At 36.8% G+C, this 20,653-nt stretch overlaps 1 protein-coding gene across 1 annotated transcript; it reads right to left on the reverse strand.

Annotated features, from left to right (window-relative positions):
• Positions 1 to 65: 65 nt before the first annotated feature.
• RBM34 (RNA binding motif protein 34) lies at positions 66 to 19,768 on the reverse strand. The gene is made up of 11 exons (XM_037821380.1): positions 19,671 to 19,768; positions 19,373 to 19,547; positions 18,978 to 19,114; positions 13,661 to 13,898; positions 12,353 to 12,412; positions 8,330 to 8,373; positions 6,305 to 6,388; positions 6,098 to 6,161; positions 3,830 to 3,869; positions 3,483 to 3,601; positions 66 to 2,067 (listed from the first exon to the last, which is right to left on the reverse strand). The coding sequence occupies exons 1-11, from the start codon at positions 19,721 to 19,723 to the stop codon at positions 1,786 to 1,788; spliced, it is 1,296 nt and encodes a 431-aa protein (XP_037677308.1). The 5' UTR covers positions 19,724 to 19,768; the 3' UTR covers positions 66 to 1,785.
• Positions 19,769 to 20,653: the final 885 nt, after the last annotated feature.

Here is a 20,653-nt window from a genome sequence, read left to right on the forward strand (position 1 = left end):
ACAGACTTTCATCAGGCTTAGCCAGATGAAAAGTATGCATGAGAAGAACAAGAGTAATGCTCATGACAAATCAAAATCACCAAGAGTTTTTATTACAATTATTAAAGGCCAAATTTGAGCTGTTGATCACTCAAAAATATTCTTCTATGGCTAGAAGTATTTAATCAGATAAAATATGACACAACTATTTTTCCAGGTAACAAACAATTATACCAGTATCTCCAATGGAACTGTTCTATAAAATCCACATTACTTTCAGGTATATTTCTTCTATATAAAATGTGCTTTAGAATTATAATAAAGCATGCATATTCTGCTTACAGAAAGTTGAAATTTCATTTGTATCACAAATGTGGAGTTTTTAATGTTCTCTGCTATGCTTTAAGAAGCTACCCATTCACAGGAAAGTCACAGTTACGTTTACACATGAAGACTATACAGGTACATAGTCTACAGATGATGCATCTTTATATAAATATAACTGGAAACATGCAAAATGGTTAGAAAATGATCAGATAAAAGTACTTACTGAACCCTACTTAGGAAAAACAAGGTTCTAAGCACCCTTAGGGGATAGGTTGAGTATAAAATATTCAGTACCTGGATATTCGGAAAAATGAAGCTCTCACTGCTCTCCACAAAGCTACATCTGAAAGACCCATTAACTTTTTCCTGTGCTAACCCCACAAGAGTATCTTCAAAAAAACTCAATAACTCACTCTATCTCCAATCCCTGTATCCACCTAGGAGGTATGACAGACGAATGCTCAAATTCTGCCTGCCTCAGATTGGCCATGCCAGTTTACTGCCACCCTTGCCTCCTGTGTACAGGTTCAGCTTGGTAAGATACATGTGAGGGTGCACCATGCATATCACAGTGTTAAGGCCCAGGGAGTGCAATGGTATCCTGTGTTGAGATTTATTTATACTTTGTGACAACATATTTTAAATGAAAATGTTTCCTTTGAATACAATTTTTTGAAGATTTTTTCAATTTTGGCAGATGACATTAATTTAAGCATCTTAAGTTTTCCAGGGCGGAAGTTTTTCTAATAAAAATGGAAACGAAAAGTAGAAATCTGCTTTATAAGCTGATTTGCCAAGGACTTTAATAACCAATCTAATCACTGGTTAAAAATAAGAAATCATAGCAACATCATTTCATATATGTAAATGGCTGTTTATTCTTAGATTGACAAAATAAGATAAATATCTAGAACTTCACTTAACACAAGTGCAAGAGAAAGGAATAAAAATGAGCAGCTACTACATAACAGTCCTCAAAAACTTTCTTCTTCGGGACTGTGACTATAACTTACATCAGCATTCCCAGTTTATTTAGATAGTTTTAGGCACAGTCAGTACTACTATTTAGTGTATTGTTTCAATTTTCTTTAAATTTACAAACCTTTTAGTCACATTCCAAGTGGTAATATTCTTAAAATAACTTCTCTGAAGTGCTAATTATGTATTTCTAACATACACTAAAATAAGGCATAACCATTAAAATTCTAAATGTTCACCCTATGTCTGAAATCATCTCCTATAACAGTACTAACACAAAACCCATATTGAGCAATCTGTCTACATTTATAAACAAATGCTTCAGATATAGTATTAAAATTTAAATAAACTAAGAGTAAAGAAGTCTCCAAGTTTCACATACAACATCCATAAAAAATTCTGAAATGCAACACACAGGTCACCACACTTTTAATAACAGTATTCAGTGATTTAAAAAAAAAAAAAAAAAAAGGAAAAGAAAGGAAAAATAAAAGCTTCAGATTACTTCTGTTTCTTCGGTTTCTGAGTGTGTCCACTTTTCTTCTGTCCTTTCTTTTTCTTTTTAATAAGAACTGCTTTTTCTCCAATAAACAAACTTTTAGAATGTCCTGCAGTTTTTGAAGCAAAATTAAGTCCCTGCTTAGGTTTACTGACATTCTTCACACGAAGATTTGAATTTTGTTGTTTTAGTTTTTCTTTATTAACTGAACGCATGACTCTTAATTTTCTTCCCAATAGTTCAGAATTATTTAATTTCAGAGCAAGATGAACAGCATCTGTATTCTGAAATACAAATTAATAAATTAGTTTACATCAGAACCTCAGCTGCAAAGAAACTAATAAAATACTTTAAAAAAAAAAATGGGATTAGAACTATTTCAGACTTGAATATAAAACACCTTCCATTTCCACATCCTGGGAGCACAACCCCAAGTGTTTTGCAGCTGTGCTTGAAGCCAGGTTTTACTCATGCTCCTCACAAGTTTTTCCCCAGGAAGCACCCCAGCTGCCTTGTCAAATGATCAATCCTATAGGCTTCCCTGTTCTCACTGCAAAATAGGGTGGTTACATTGACTAGATTTAGTCATACACAATCTTTTAAACCAATAAAATCTCTTCCTCAAAAGAAATCCTCATGTAAAAGCCTGGCCGAATTATTGAACCAAGGGCAGGGGGAACTCCCCCATTAGAGTTCCTGAGACGCTGGATTAGCTGCCCTGTGGGGTTCCTTTTAGATCCCCAGTTCTATTCTTTTATTCTACATAGAACCACTAAAAAACAATAACCCCTAATGTTGCTAAGAGGTTTGTTAAAGGACCTTAAAAGCTTATCAAGTAATAATCAGAAGAGAGAGAGCAGAGAAACAGTAAAATAACTACAATAGAGCAATGATAAAAATATAAAGTTGTGACAACCTTTCTAAAAAGCCATCTGGTGATACAAATCAAGAGTCTTAAAACGGTCATACATCTTGACCTAGTAATATCCCACTGGGAATATATCTTTGAGCAGTAACCCAAAATGCAAGCAAACATTTCAGGAAAAACCATAACCACAAGCAATTTGATTATTACACTGAAACATAAAGAACACTGCAAATGTCCAACATTAGGGAAAAAGTACAAATTATGTTAATCACTCAGTGGAACAGGCTCACACATCACTACGTAACATAAAGCAGGTTACAAAATTTTACGTGCATCATACAAGCTCAACAATAAAAAAAAAAGTGGTGGTGGGGGGGGAGGAAAACACCTGAAGGAAGAAAAATTCAAATGCCATCAGATAGTATGTGTTCTTTTACTATCTCACAATGTTAGGCATGAAAAAAATAATATTTAGTGAACTAATAAAATAATCAGTTTTGTACAAAGACTAAAATTTTTCTTCTAAGCAAATAGTTAATTATTTTCTCCATTTTACAGAAGGTGAAAGTGCTACTCAAGAGATTTAGTATCTTTAATATCCCATATCTAAAATATTACTTAATAACATCAGTACGAACAAAGGGAAACTAGAACATCTTTTGGCAGAGTGCTATTATATCAACAGTACCCATTAGAGCAAGTTGAGTTTAATTTTCTTAAGACAGAATTTGAGGGTGAAAATGAAAGCTATGTCTGAATGGATGAAACAGTAGTAACAATCTCTCCCAGCTCATTTTCAAAGGACAGTGACAATGCATCAGTCTTTCATACCTCAAATAGTACATAGCCAAAACCTTTGCCAACTCCAGTAACTTGGTCTCTCACAATTCTCACTGCTACAATACTTCCACAGTCCAGAAAATGTTGCTCAACAGCAGATTCTTCAATTTCTTAAAAACAAATTGAACCAAAATGGAAATAAAGACTTGCCATCTCCTTAGAAAGCTAGAAATTTTTAATAGTAGAGATATTTAAACATAGCCCCATTAAAATTAGTCTACTTCTGGTACATACTTTTTAAAGTTAGTGGTAAAGCGAAACATTAAATTACTACTCAATTTTTAGTTCCCCATTATTTTAATGATAAAAAGGTACTTGCTTTGTTTAAACAAACTTACTGTAAGGAAGATTCCCCACAAATACTGATCTTTTGTCCCTCTGAAACACAAAGATAGTTAAAATACCATTCACGCAAGCAAAAAACTGAGTCACCCTAAAATCCTCCCTCTTCTTCATTTCCCATATCTAACTGTTCATCAATCCTCTTGATTTTGCCATCCTTTTCTCTCTTATCCATCCCTTGTTTATGTTTCTTCTGTCTTCCCAGCTGGGCTGTGAGGGAGCACCATAAGGAGGGAGTGACTTTTTGGTTCAAAGCTGGCAATGACATATGGTAGTGCTCAAGAAAGACTTGCTACATCAGGCGTTAGCAACATTTTTAAGTAAAGGGCTAGATAATAAGCATTTTAGGCTTTGTGGGCCATGCAGTCTCTATATCATCTACTCAACTCGGCCATTACAGCAGGAAAGCAGTCACTGATGATAGGTAAATGAATGAGTGGCTGTGTTCCAATAAAACTTTATTAACAAAAACAGGAGGCGGCTAGATTTGGCCCACAAGCCACACTTTACTGATCCCTCTGCTACATCCACAACAAAAGTCAGTGCTTTCACCCAGGCTGTTGTCATTTCTTAACTAGGTCACTCTGACACTTAGTGAAAAGCACTCTATGTTTCTGTGGTGAACCCTTCCAATCCATCCTTCATTTATTTCCAGAGAGACCTTTTTAAAATGCAAAGTTGGTCATGTTGCTGCCCCTTTTAAACTGTTGGAATTGCTCCTGGACAAAATCCAGACTCTCAGGAGGCAGATAAGGGTCTCTATGATTTGGCCTCTATCTATTGCTCCTACTACATTTCTTATAAATGCACCTCAGATCCCACCTAATAACCAAATCAAGCTCTTGCCATTCTGTGAACAGATGTTTTCTGTCCCAACCATTTATACACTGCTCTTGCCCAGATATCCCTATCCTTCCTTTTTTGCTGGGGAGAGGGAGGCCTAGATAATGCTTACACATCTTTCAAGGTCTGTTCTGGAAACATCCTTTATTTATATTTTTTCTTTTAAATTTTTTATTATGTTAACACATATATAACATAAAATGTTCCATTTTAACCATTTTTAAGTGTACAATTCAGTGGCACTAAATACAGTCAGAATGTTGTGCTACTATCATCACCATCCATTACAAAAACTTTTTTATCAGCCCAAACAGAAATGCACTCCGCCACCCCTACCTCTGATCTACTTTCTGTCTCTATGAATTTGCTTATTCTAAATATTTCATCTAAGTGGAATCATACAAAATTGTCCTTTTGTTTCTGGTATATTTCACTTAGCATGTTTTCAAGGTTCATTCATGGTATAGCATGCGTCAGAATGTCATTCCTTTTTATGGCAAGTAATATTCCACTGTATGTATATACTACACATTTTGTTTATCTGTTCTTTCATCGATGGACACATGGGTTGCCTCCTCCTTTTGGCTACTGTGAATAATGCTGCTATGAACACTGGTGTACAAATATCTGTCTGAGTTCCTGATTTCAATTCTTTGGCAGATACAGGCAGATATACCTGAATGGAATTGCTAGGTCATATGGTAATTCTACATTAACTTTTTGAGGAACCACCAAACTGTTTTCCATAGCAGCTGCACCATTTTACATTTCCACCAGCAATACATGAGAATTCCAATTTATCACATCCTCATCAACACTTACTTTCTGGTTTTTTAATATTAGCCATCCTAGTGGGTATCATCTTTACCTTTCTTCCTTGTATCTCCCAGGTTAAGTGCCCCCTCTCCTGTGCTGACAAAGTATCCTGTATATTTATCATAGTATTTATAATAAAATACTATGATGATTTGTTCATCTGCTCATCTCCAGTCTTCTACTGTGAACTCCTAGAGAACTGAGACGAAGTCTTATCATTGTATGCCTGATAAGAGTAGGTACTCAAAACCTGAATTCATGAATGATTTAACTTTCTAAACCTCAGTCTACATATTAAGTATCAGACCAGATGATCTCTAATGTACCTTTCAGCCCTTGCTATGATTATTTGATAGAATGGTGGGGGTGGGGAATTACTTCAAACAGAAGATGACTATGTTCTTGAAGCTAATACTGGCTAAAAGTCCTGTGACACTCCAAGCACCAATACTGTTACTGTAGAGTAAACAGTTTGTTTTCATCTGTGCTTTCCCTTATGTTTCTGTTACTGATTCCACTCCTTCCTCAGCAGAAGCTCAGAAGGAAATATTTTTATTTGCAAGGCTCTAATTAGGCTCTTTGAAAAAAAATCAAGTATTACTTACCGATGAGGTCTCAGACGCAAGATCAACTCTAATAAGAAATCCATCTGCAATTTGGGCTCCATTTCTATTTCATATATAAGAGGAAAATAGTTGTTTAAAAAAAAAGCAGAGTTTCTGTAATATTTACCCGAAAGTGAATCCAAAGAATAAAAAAATGTACCTACACATATTAAATATAATAATTCTGTTCAAGCAAGATAAAATTACCTTTTCAATGCTTTTGTAGCAGCATTCTTGTCCTTAAACACAACATAAGCATTAATATTTTTCTGATCGGGATGAATTTTACGTCTATAGCAAAAGATTAAAAAAAAAAAAAGAATGTAAAATTTGTTAACCTCAAAGCCACTAAAATAAATATAGCTCATTTTCTACTCTGAATCAACACATGACAAGAATTATCGGGTAGAAGGTTCATTTCTTTGAATAAATATTTAGCAATAACTCAAAGCTGAGACAACTTAGAAAGCTACTGGCTGACACACCCTGTTCCTGTGGGAGAACTGGTGCACCACCAACTCAACGCCAACCCCTGAGCACACTACAACTAGAATCTCAGTCACAGCTTTGTATCTGGCACGTACATAAACAGATGTGTTTTCTTCCTTTTACTGTAAAATGAAACACACATCAAGGAAACCACACGAAAATGTATAGCTTAGTAAAATATTAGAGGGTCAACATCCTTTACCATCCCCCACTCAAGAAGCCTCTCTATGTGCTCCTTCCTGATTATTGTTCCCTCCCTTACTCAAAGTAACCACTATCCACACTTTGATAGAAATCACTTCCACCCAAGCGTGTTTTCCTAGACAGTATACTTTGGTCTTGTCCTTTCTTTGACTTGATATGGCTTTTGAGGCTTTTCTAACCTTCAGGATTCCTCCTCTATCTCTTTATTTTCCTTATAGTTTATTAAAGAACTTCAGTTGTTTGATCTGTAGAATTTCCCATAGCCTAGATTTGTCTTGATTACACGCTCGTAGTGCAGTTCAACATGTACCTCTGTCCTCTATAGTTTTTGCAAATTGGCAGCTGGATCCCAAAGTTTGATCAGATTCAGATTCAATCCCTTTGTCAGGACTGGAGAGGGTATTATGTCTCTTCATTACAAGGCACATTATGTATGGTTTTCACTCTTTTTAAAGGTTGCAGCCATTGCTGTTCAATGCCTAAACCCAGTAATTATTTGGCATTGCAAAATGGTGATATAATTTGGATATTTTAAGAGGAAATCATTCTCAGAGTTCTTTAAGGGATACATAGAAATATGTGAAAAGTGAGAAACATCAATAATTTATTCTAAGTTAAGAGGATGCAAACTACGGCCTATGGGCCAAATCCAGCCTGAGGGGCCTGTTTTGCAGTACCAGTGAACTAAGAATAGTCCTGACATTTTTAAAGAATGTTAAAAAAAAAAAAAAAGATGTGACCAGACTGTATGTGGCCTGCGAAGCTGAAATATTTACTTTCTGTTCCTTTATAGAAAATGTTTGCCAGCCCCCAATGAATGTTGCTCTTCTGTGCAGTGAATAAAATCAAACTTAAATGGTTTACTTTAGAAAGTCAAGATGTTATGTGTGAGCAGAAAGTAGTAAGTTTTAATATGATGACACATAAGCTAACACTTTTAGGGAGAAATCACTCAAAATGTAGTTAGATGATGGACTCTAAGATAGCAGTCTTAGACCCAGGTCAGCAAAATGGCCTAGCAATGACTACAGATCTTTCCCTGAAGACATTATTGTACTGTTTCTGAAGTAAAGAAAAATGCTAATAAACAACTGTGTATCATCAAGACGAGTACTGGAAAATAATTCTAAGGCATGCAGGCTCATGACATTCTGTACTAATATACTAAATAATCTAATAATTTTATATTCATAAAACCAGTTATGAATTATTGAATGCATATTTGCCAAGTTAAATATATAATATATACTATCCTAGACATTTTACATAACTCATTTAATACTCATCTCTGCCATAAGTATTATTTTTCTGATTTCACAGCTAAGGAAGCTGAGTCAGAGTGGTCCAGGACCAAGAAAATACAGGCAATGAGCAGCAGACTAAGGTCTGGAAGCAAGTCTAGCTGACTCCAGAGCCCCTAGTCTTTCCACAACAACATGTAACTGCTTACAACATCCAAGAAATCTAAAACATTAACTCAATTTTTAACCAAAATGGAAGAGTTTAAGATTATTCCCTTTCTCTAATTACAAAACTTACTTTATTGCTGCCAACTTTTTGGATAAAGTCCCCTCTGCTGGAATCTTTTAAGGGAAAAATAAAAACAGAATTGAAGAAAATTCAGTATTTGAAATATTACTTCAAATTAATTTACTTTAATTGAAACCCAAATAGATCACTCTCTTATGTTGTGATTAAAAACATTTTAGGGAAATAACAGAATCCACAGTAACTGTCCTAATGTTATTATGACTGGGACCTTGTGGCTTAGGACAAAAACTTCCAATAATAGTATCGTAAACAGATTTAACAAACAGTGACTCTCAAATCGTGTCAGATGTCTCAAAGGGGGCTCTAGTCATGACAAGACTAGTAGAAAATGCACATGAAAATGTGAGTAAAATCATTTTATGAGTGTGAACAAAAGCAACACTTTAAAGTTAATATTTTATTTTATATCCTATGTGATTTTAAATGTCTAAATAAAACTGATAAATAAGGTAGGTAGTCATACTATTACTTCATCCATCTCCCTAAAGCTTATATATTTTAGTTGGCCCCCCAAATTTCTGGTATCTTTAACTGGGCAAACAAGAGAACTGTCTTATATTCAGGCTCACTTTATTTTCAGTCGTATATAATGTATGTGAAGGTGTATGTGTATGTGTATATATAGTATATAGAGGGTTGGGGGTAAGAATATAAGCTCAAAGTCTAGGATGTTCTATGAATATAAATCTCCTTTAGGGCAGTTACTATAAAGCTTCTCTGGGAAACTTTTATATAGTAAAATTAATAAATTTGAAATATTTCTTTTTTCTGACGGTCCTGCTCAAATTGCTAACAAATTGTCTGACTCTCAAAACACAGGCAGAGTAATAAACAAGACATGAGAAATGTCCAAATAAATAATGAAACTATGAATGACAATCATCAAAAACTTTTATTGGGTGCTTTCTAGGAGCTCTCAAGGATCTATAATCTGCTATTGATGATATTAATGAATATGTATCTCATAAGGCAAAAAAAATACAAAAATAACTTAGAGGAAAAAGTTTGCTTTAATGGTATAATGTCTCAGAAAAGGTTGGAAGAGGTGATATTTTAACTGCATAATGAAAAACAGGCAGCATCTTGACAGGGAGAATGGGACTTCAACAACACGCAGCTCCCTGGCTGCAGAGCAGTGTGTGTGGAGGAAGACAGGGCGGCAGGGAAGTGGGACACACATGATAGGTGAGATCAAGGTGTGGAGGACTGTAAAGCCAAGAACGAAGAACATTAGTTCACTGACAGGGAGAATAATTGAAAATTTTTAGGTAATTCAATAGATATTTAGTGGGCATAATGTGGAACTCAAGGATGAACAAGACAAACAGTGTTCTGGTAATTACAGCTTACAATCTGGTAGGGCAGACAGAGTAACAAACAATTAGAAAAACGCATAATAAGTACTCTGAGGAAGTACAGGGTGCTACAGCAGGAGTCCAGGGATAGGGGAGATTCAAGACAAGCTCCCCAAAGGTGAGAAGGAAATACCAGGCTAAGGTTATGAGTTAATGGGGGGTGAGGGAGACAGAGAGAAGAGGGGAATGCAAAAAGAGAGGAATGATTCATCTTGGGAAGAAACACAGTTGAAAAGCAGGTAATGTTGGCAAACAATAACATGAGTGGGCCAAAGTGAAAAGTCAATGTCAACTACAGAGCTTGCATTTTGGGTGCCACTAAACAATACAGAGTCAGTAGGCAGTGTGATGGTTTAAAGCTGTTATGTACCCCAGCAAAGGCCACGTTCTTCTAATCCATTCCTGTGGGTGTAGACCTGTTGTAGGTAGGACCTTCTGCTTAGGTTATTTCAATTGAGATGTGACCCACCCCCTTCAAGACAGGTCTTAATCCTCTTAACTGGAGTCCTTTATAAGAGGATAAAGGACACACAGAAAGAGTCCACAGAGCTAAAAGAAAAGCCCTGGAGAAGCTAGGACAGGACCTGCAGAAACTCAGAGAGGAAGCCACTGGGACCAGAAGCTGAAAGCAACAAAACCCAGGAGCAAAGGACCAGCAGACCCCATCCATGTGCCTTCCCATATGATGAGGTGTCCCAGATGCCAGCAACCTGTCTTCAGAGTCCAGGTATCATCCTGTTGATGTCTCGAATTAGAAATTTTCAAAGCCTTAGAATTGTAAACTTGTAGGCAAATATATCCCCATTGTAAAAGCCAACTCATTTCTGGAATATTGCATTCCAGCAGCTCTAACAAACCCAAACAGACAGCATAGGTTGGAGTGTGATGTAGATGGAGGTAAACACGCTGAAATTGGTGTGCTGGCAAGACATCCAAGAGGACATGTCAGGTAAGGATGCGATATGTGGAATTGGGACTCAGAAGGCAAAGTATTTCTGTAAAATGTGGGAAACAAACACCATGAAAGAATTACGGGGACTGTATCACAATCTTCAGAAATGTCTACTTTTAGAGCAGTGGGTAATTTGGTAACCCTGCTCCTAGGGACATCTGGCAATGCCTAGAGAAAGTTTTGGTTGTTATATGTGGGGCAGGGGTGGAGGCAGGGCGGGGGGGCGGAGTTATCAGCATCTAGAAGGTAAAGGCTAGGGATGCTATTAAGCATCCTACAATGCTACAACACACAGGACAGCCCCTACTACAAAGAATTATCCAGCCCAAAATGCCAATAGTATAGAGGTTGAGAGACCCTATTTTAGAGAATCATATGATAAAGAGCAGTCAGACACCCAGGGAAGTGAATCTCCCTGGCAACGTGGAATATGACTCCCAGGGAGGAATGTAGACCTGGCACCGTGGGACGGAGAACATCTTCTTGACCAAAAGGGGGATGTGAAAGGAAATGAAATAAGCTTCAGTGGCAGAGAGATTCCAAAAGGAGCCGAGAGGTCACTCTGGTGGGCACTCTTATGCACACTTTAGACAACCCTTTTTAGGTTCTAAAGAATTGGGGTAGCTGGTGGTGGATACCTGAAACTATCAAACTACAACCCAGAACCCATGAATCTCGAAGACAGTTGTATAAAAATGTAGCTTATGAGGGGTGACAATGGGATTGGGAAAGCCATAAGGACCAAACACCACTTTGTCTAGTTTATGGATGGATGTGTAGAAAAGTAGGGGAAGGAAACAAACAGACAAAGGTACCCAGTGTTCTTTTTTACTTCAATTGCTCTTTTTCACTCTAATTATTATTCTTGCTATTTTTGTGTGTGTGCTAATGAAGGTGTCAGGGATTGATTTAGGTGATGAATGTACAACTATGTAATGGTACTGTAAACAATCGAAAGTACAATTTGTTTTGTATGACTGCGTGGTATGTGAATATATCTCAATAAAATGATGATTTAAAAAAAAAAAAAAAAAGAGCAGTCAGAAACCTGAACTGAACATTCCTATATTCTAACACAAATTATATTAAAAAAATAGAGGTCAAAAACATATACATGAGGGAAAGTCAAACATGGAATATAAAAAAAAGTATGGGAAAACCAAATAAAATGAGTATTTATTTCACTCTCCAAGCAGTGTGGCTACAACTGGCCTACAGAGTACTCAGTTGCTGAAATCAGATACCACTCACTTCTATAAACTTTTAACAATAAATTGATTAAAAAAAAAAGGACAACTTTATCTATGTTCAGAGTGTAAATATTGTTTGCAGCAGTCACACAAACTCTCCATATTGAATGCGTATGATGGGACATACAGTGTGAATGTGAGTCTAGAAATGCTCTTCAATAAGTACTAACTTCTCTGCCTACTCAACTGACACAACAAACAAAAGTCACCCATCCACCTTCCAAAATACATTGTTAGTTTTAGTAATTAGGATATCATTTTAAGTGAAACCATTAAACTATTTAACAAAGTCAAAGAGCCAGCAATGGATACTAATGGCCACACTTCTCTTGGGCTAGATTTGAACCTGTTGTTCAAAAAGCACTCCTTCATCGCACCAATACCAAGAAGTTAATAAATCTGATTGAATTGCAGGGAATTTTAAGATCATGCAATTTTTAAGACGAATACATACCAGAGAACGAAATCGTACAGATTCTATTTGTCCATACTCTTTAAAAAATGACTTCAGCGTCTAGAAAAAATATATATATATTTAAATCCATTTTCAGAAAATCAGATAAGTTCTACAAAAAGGAATTAAGTAAAAACCAGATAATCTTGCACTGCCAGTTTTTATTTTATAATAACATTTCAGGAGGAGGTTCCTATTCAATTGGATAGACAAAATTTTTACTGAAACTTATACAAAAAGAAAACACAATTCAAGTCCATATTAGTATGCATGATGTACTCAACATTTTTGTCTTCTAATCTTTTAAAATCTTTAATTATCACATGTAAATTAAGATTAGCCTTGTATCTTCTACAGAGTCTCTCATCTTATCACATGGGCTTAAAGCAGACATGAATTTTAAAGATGCTTATGCCACTACGAGAAACTATCTGTCTCAAAGTAAGACCACAAGATTGAGGAAAAGCCTAGAAGGCAAGTTTTAGAAATTATTTTTATGATTGGCTCAGAGTGTGAGGAATGTACAGGCTTTACAGTTAGGACAATTATTTCTATAACCAATTCTAAGAAAAGAATAATTTACTGAATGGTTAATACTTGCAAAAGCACCATATAGAGAGCCTCTTAAAAGCTAATAGAAAGATCAATAACCCAAACTATACTACAAAGCAAAATGATTTATATCATATAAAATAATGACACATCAAATGCTAGGAGACAAATGGGAACAATCAGGAAGTTTCTTGTACTGTTTTGTTTTTAAGGAATTGGAATTCAATTATACTACAAAATATAAGCAGGATTTTAATCCAACAGAGTGACTAACATATGAAAACACAGAAAGCAAAGGGCATGTTTTGATTTGGTGAACCTCACATAAAGGAAGAAACTTATGATATGTGCATTCATTTACACAACAAATATTTACTGAATCCCTACTATGAGCAATATACTGTTTCAGATGCTAGGGATAGAGCCAAGAAAGATAAATAAATAACCCTGCACATATGGAACATACATTCTAGTGGCAAATGAGATAAGACTAAAAGAAAAAAACCAGATGGCAGATCACTGCAATAATTCAAATAAGATGTTCGAAAGCCTAAGTTAGTACAGTGACTACAGGAATGGAGAGAAGGGAGTGGATTTTGGAATCAACCTATATTAGAACAATTTATATAGTTATTTATAATGAAGTTATATACCAATAATTTTTTAGTTATGTACTTATTCAATAAAGAAAGACCAAACAAAGTTATGAACTATTTACCTCTCTGAATTTTTACAATATACAAACTATATACTCACCTTTTTATTACATGTGACAGGCAAATTCCCAACAAACACAGTTCTCTCATTCTTTAATCTTTCTTCCTCTTTGTTGATTTGTATTTTCTTACTTTGATTTACATCTGTGTAATCTACATCATCAAGTACTTTTCTATCTGCTATTTTAATACAGTCACCCGATTGAGAACTTTTCTTTTTCTTTCCTTGTTTCTGGTGAATTTCTTCTTCTAGATCAGCACATGCAAGAGCACTTTCCCTTTTTAAGGCAAAACAAAAGAAAATAAGAAATAATAGCCATAGAAGTCAGGTCTAGTAATTGACAATGCACACTGTGTAAACCAACACAATCTCCATGATTAGAAATATTTCCTGTTACTTCTGGGTTTTTAAAAAATGAACTTACCATTCACAAATATATCTAAACGTTGAAAGTAGCATTACCTAAAATGTGACTGATGTCTTCAGAAAACAAATTCTTTAACTTAAAAGAGTAGGATAAGCTCAATTTTTGAAGGCATACCAAAACCACCAGGTAATAACAGCAGGAACACAGGACTAAGCCTTGATTCAGTTAATGTTCCTGTGATATATTCTATGTTCTATCAATGCTAAAATTTCATTTTCTGCTCTAGAATTTTAGGGACACTGAATTTTAGGGACATCATTTTAAATGATGGCCTAGGGTGTTGTGCCAGTTTGGATGTATTATGTCCCCCAAAACACTATTATCTCTGATGCAATCTTGTGGGGGCAGACATATTAGTGTTGATTAGGTTGGAACCTACTGATTGTTTCCATGGGGATGTGACCCAATCATTTGTGGGCAGGACCTTTGATTGGATAGTTTCCATGGAGGGGTTACCCCACCCATTCAGGGTGGGTCTTAATTAAATCACTGGAGCCATATAACAGAGCAACTGAGAGTGACATTTTGGAAGATCTTCAGATTACAGAGACATTTTGGAGAACGCAACCCAGGAGCAAGTAGCTGCCTAGAGAGAAATGTCGTGAGAGAAAGCCATTTTGAAACCAGACCTCCAGAGCAGACACCAGCCATGTGCCTTCCCAGCTAACAGAGGTTTTCCAGACACCACTGGCCATCCTCCAGTGAAGGTACCTGACTGTTGATGCCTTACTTTGAACACTTTATGGCCTTAAGACTGTAACTGTGTAACCAAATAAACCCCCTTTGTAAAAGCCAATCCATTTCTGGTATTTTGCATTCCAGCAGCATTAGCAAACCAGAACAGGTGGTTTAATAGGATCAGTGGGTCTATGATACTTTATAAAAGCAATCTGGCCAAGAGGAAAAACCAAATCCTCTACTTACAATGGTTCTGTAACATTTAAAGTACTGCTTACTAAAAGTAAATTCTGAAATGGTAAACACAATATTAAGTGTTGGTCTACATGGATAAGTAATATCTGGGAATGAGTCTTAAAAGAGAATTGGATGGGGATCTTATGAAGTGAGGGTAAAGAATGGGTAGCAGAAGTCATAAAAATGATTCATTCATTCAACAGATACTGGGTTCCTATTCAGTTCTAGCTTCTAAGGATATAAAGATAAAAATGCTATTAAAGGCCTTTCAGTAGTCTAGTGAGGAGACAGCCAAAATTCACAATAAATTGGTATGCCGGTTTGAATGTATTAGGGCCCCCAAAATGCCATTATCTTTGATGCAGTCTTGTGGGGGGAAGACTTATTAGTGTTGATGAGGTTGGAACCTAGTGGTTCAGTGTTTCATGATTCCATGACTCAATCAACTGTGGGTGAGAATTTTCATTGGATTATTTCCAGGGAGGTGCTGCCCCACCTATTCAGGGTGGGTCTTTATTGGATCACTCCAATACTTCAAAAAGAGCCACACAGGTCAAGATGCAGAGCAGCTGTGAATGACATTTTGGAGAGCAACTTAGAGTGACATTTTGAAGAATAGCTGCAGCTAAGAGAGGACCAAGTGCCCCAAGAGCAATATTTTGGAGAACACCATTTGAAACACAACCTGGGAGCAAGCGGGCACAAGCAACGTGCCTTCCAAGCTAACAGAGGTTTTCCAGACGCCAAAGGCCATCCTTCAGTGAAGGTACCCTGTAGCTGAGGCCTTACCTTGGACACTTACTTTATGGCCTTAAGACTGTAACTTGTAACCAAATAAACCCCTTTTATAAAAGTCAATCCATTTCTGGTATTTTGCATAATGGTAGCATTAGACCAGAAAAATTAGTTAACTATTATAATATACGGTATGGGAACATAAAAGGAAGAACGTATCAGGAGAAACAGGAAAGGCTTCTCAGAGGCAGAAAGGAAAGGCTTTTCAGAGGCATACAGTCAGTCCTCACTAAATGTTGACTATTATGACTCTCCCATTAGAACATAAGCTCCATAGGAGAGGGACCATATCTAGCTTTTTGTTCAAGGTGATATATAAAGTAGTTAGCAGGAGTGAAAGAAAATGAGAGACAGTATGGTAAGGTGGGAACCATGTCAAGAAGAGCCTTATGCAAAGGTGCTTAGATTTAGTCCTATAACAAATGGGGAGCCACTGAAGACTTTGAGCAGCACCTACAAAAAAGATCATTAGAGCAGCAGAGTGGAAGAGAATTAGTAAGGGAAGAAGGCTGGAGAAGGAAGACCAGTAAGGAGACAGTTCCTATGGTGCACATTTGAGAAGAAGACCAACCAGAGCAGGGGAGGAAGGGGGAAGAAGAGGTTAAAGAGATAATCAAAAGACAGCATCATCAGGACATGGCAAATAATTAGGTATAAACAGAGAGAAGTATATAGATGACTCCCAGGTCACTGGCTTAAGGCAACTTGAACAATGGTAGTACCATTCATGCAGAGAAACAGGTTTGATAAGGAAGATGGGTTTAGGCTGAAGCATTCTGAATTTGAGGTCTATGTGGAATATACAGGTGCTGATGCCAGTAGGAGAGATGTCATAATGGAAGGGCAGGGACACAGATGAGGTTGCCCAGAATGAAAGGTGAGAAAAGGTCACAAGAAGATGACTGAGAACAGAAGAGCCCTGAGGAAAATCAATATTTAAGGAATAGTCAGAAGAAAAGGTGCCCACAATAAAACTGGGAAGGACCCAATAAACGAGAGGAGGAAAATCAGAAGAGATGCGATCAGAGAATCCAATAGTTTTGAGAAGAAAAGCAACCATGTCAAATGTAACAGAAGGTCATACATGACAAACTGCTTATAAAATATGGCAATTATGTCAGGATGGCCTTGCTGAGCACTGTTTCAGAAGCATGGGGAGGGCAAAAAGAAAAAACAAAACAAAACAAAACACCAGACTGGAAGTGCGTTAAAGAGTACATACTTTAAGAAAAGGGAGAGAAAGTAAGTAAAGACTACTTTTTCTAAAAATTTAATTATGAAGGAAAGGATGAGATACAAAGATACATGACTATAAGTCAGGTATTGTTTTTGCTTGTTTTTGTTTTCAGATTTCTCTTTTTAAGATGAGAATCCTAAACATGAAAGAAAGGTTACAGAGATAGGGAAAAGGAGAAAATGGATGTACCTGAAAGCACAATCCCTAAGGAGGCAGAACAGGTCTGTGGTATACACAACACAGGTGGTCGAATTAATCTTGGATAAGAAGGACAACACCTTCCTCTGAGAAAAAGGGGAAGAAATGAAGGGTGTGCATAGATACAATAAGTTTAAGGAGGAGGATCAAAAGTGAAAGAAGGTCACAACTGTTAGCAATTAACAGCGCTCTGAATTAGGTAATATGGTGATCTGCCAAGAGAGAATAGGGAAAGAAAAATAAGGGACTTCAAGAGAGTGGCAAACATGTAGAAAAGCTGATGAGAGGACTGAGGAAAGCTAGCTAGGAGCATGTGACCATACTGCTAAGCAGCACAGTGGGTGCACCACAACTGGACACCCAGTATCTGTAGTGATTATAGGACAGACGGTGAGAGGCAGTTGAACCATAGCCAAAGCATAATACCAGAGAGTGTAATTTGGGGCATGGGGTTGCTGGTAACTGGCTCAAGGAACAGTAAAAAGTTAAGAAATTGGCTATAGAGCAGACAGCAAATGTTTTAAGAGTAAGAAGATGGCATGGGGGGAGCAGGTATTCAGAGGCTGTTATTTCTTTACTTAATCCATGTTCCTTGAATTTCCAGGTACTGGCACCAGCTCTCGGAAGGAGACATCAAGCAGCTTGCCAATTGCACCTGCTTACTTTTTAAATTTAACTCAATATTTGCACGAAAACTTAAAAAAAAGTAAAATGCAAAATCGACTGTATTGGAAGACTTGCACTATTTAATATAAAAATATTTAAAGTGACAAAAATTAAAATTGTTCTTGTGATAATGATAAATTAACATGTCAATGAAACCCACAGAAGAGCCAGAAATAAACCCAGGATAGTATTTTTCACTCCAGGATGTTTGTATGGTGATGATGGTGAGGTGAGTGGTTGGGTAAGGGATGTATAGCAATCAAATTATCTGTGGGAAATTTTAAAGCTACCTATACTGCTGTTTCTATATCAAACTAAAAATAAATTCTAAGATAACTGAACAAATATGAAAAATTCACAAAACAAATGCAAACAGGTAATAATTTTCATTCTTTCTAGTGATGAAAGAAATTAAAACAGTGAAATTCATTTTTCATTCATCAAGTTAACAAAAGATAGAAAAACAAACACTATGAAGAGATAAACCACTTAATCACTGCTGGTGGAATTGTAAAATTGGTATCAATATCTTAAAACAACTGGATAACTGGGATCAAAGACCTTAAAGATAGAAATCAAAGATGAACTAAATAAATCTAGATGATGGAAAATACTACAGGATAAACAACATGTTTCTTCAAGAAATAAATCGCAAGGAGGGAAAAAGAGATGGGACATATTAACCAATTGGAATGCATACATCTTATTTGGGTCCTGATTCAAATAAACTGTAAAGAAAATTTTAGGTTAATGGCGGAAATAAGACCTCTGATTGAATAAGAAAATCAAACTTATCTTTTAGATAAACAGTGAAATATTTATAGACGAAATGCTAAGTCTTCTGTTTGCTTCTAAATAACGAGGGAGTGTAAGTGAGGATAAAGATGAAACAAGATTACCAATTATTAACTGTTAATCAGTATCAATAATTGTTGATGCTCAGTATCTGAGGTTCATTAGCCTAGCCAACTTTTGCGTATGTATGACAGAGGCCATAATAAAATTATTTTTAAGGAAATACAAACATGAAATGAAAAAAAATCAAGACAAATATTGAAAGCTACAGGGATTTTAATTTCCTTATCATTAACTAAGAGAGAATGGGAGACTTTACAGACCTGTTTGCCAAATTTTTGTCAGCGTTAGAAAGTTTCTTCCTCGCTTTAATTTTTTTTGCAGGTTCTTGCAAAAGTTGTGTTTGAATTTCGGATGTACTTTCTTCCACCTCATCCCGTTTCCTTTTTTGTGTGCTTTCCTTTTAAAAGTTTAAAGTTATATTTAAGATCTCATTCTTTTAAAATTCTGATCCTAACTCATCATTTAGTTGCTTTCTAAATTAGCATCTCTTTGTCTCACTGATATATCCAGTAATGAAAGGAAACTTAAAAATTATCCTGTCTGCCCCAGTTTCCTAACCGCACTTTAGAAATCATGCCTGCTCGTAAATTGCTGGGTATTACCTCGCTTTAAGCTTGTTTAAATGGGCCATTCTTATTAGAACTCAGCAACTTACTTTAGGCACCGGCAGGTACAAGGGCTGAATCTGAGACTCGAAAGAGCTGAAGAGGGACGCCAGCCGATCTGTACTGCCTCTGGAAGGGCGCCTGCTGTGGAATAAGCTACTGGCGACTTGTCCAACCAGGTAGTCTACAGTTCGATACCGGCGAAAACTGTCGTCCGGGTTCTCTCTAGAAACCAAGGTCAGAAAATCAGCGACGAGACGCCGCGCCAGGCCACGCCCCACCGGTCCCTCTTCTCCGGCTCTTGAACGCACGACATCTTTGCCCTGGAAGACAGAATGTGCCACTTACCTCTGCTCGGCATTTTTCTTTTTCTTCAGTTTGTTCTTCCCTTCCAAGGCCATTCTTTCTCCCAGGCCTCCGAGAGAGAAGCAGCACGTGAAGCAGTACTTCCGTGTTCTGGCTATTTCCGCTCTCAGGGCCACGCCCTTCCGCTCCAGGCGGAAACGCCTTACTCCTGAGGGGCCAATCCGAGGTCACCGGGAAATAGCGTGTTGTGATCTGGTTCTCTTTATAGGAAACCTAGTGTGGGGAGTGCAGGAAGTTTTCCTACAGTAGTTGAGACCCACAGTATGAGTAAGAATCAGACAGGCTGGGTGGTGGCACTGGGAGTGTTAATCCAGGCAGAGGGAAAAACGGGTAGGAAAAACCCTGAATTGAGGAAGATGGAAGAGGGAGGCTTGGCAAGAAATGAGGTTACAGAGGTATATGTAGCAAAATATTATCAATTGGTGTCGGTGTAAAGAGTAAACAGTTCACCGTACTATCTTTGCAACTTTTTCTGAAATAGGACACTATTTCTAAATGAAGTTATAGAACTAGTTCGAGAGCACAGTTCTACTCTACTCTGACCAAAAGTCAAAAAGTTTTAATGCTACCTTGCTGTTCAAGCAGGATAGGCAGATACGTGGCACTCAAAACCCTTTATGCTGTTTTCTCAGCCTGCCTTCTCAGACCCATCTAAGCCTGCTTTCCTTCACCACCTCTACTTTTCATGCCCCCACAATTGCCCTCCTCCTTCCCTGTTTCACTTTCAAAATTGTCCTCCAATTTGTCAAAGCCGGGAACAGATAACTATCTCACTTAGGAAAATTTTTCTGCTGTTTCCAATAGGGATATAATCTTTTTCCAAGAGTCCATTGTGCTTACAAAAACCATTTTTGCATTAGTGATATTTAGACAATCTTTCTAAATTTAAAGATATGAGGGTATACTGTACCTAGTGAACATTTGTTAAATTGACTTTTGGGTAATAAAATATTATTATAAAATCA

Source organism: Choloepus didactylus, chromosome 2 (assembly GCF_015220235.1).
Source record: "Choloepus didactylus isolate mChoDid1 chromosome 2, mChoDid1.pri, whole genome shotgun sequence".
Lineage (NCBI taxonomy): Eukaryota > Metazoa > Chordata > Mammalia > Pilosa > Megalonychidae > Choloepus > Choloepus didactylus.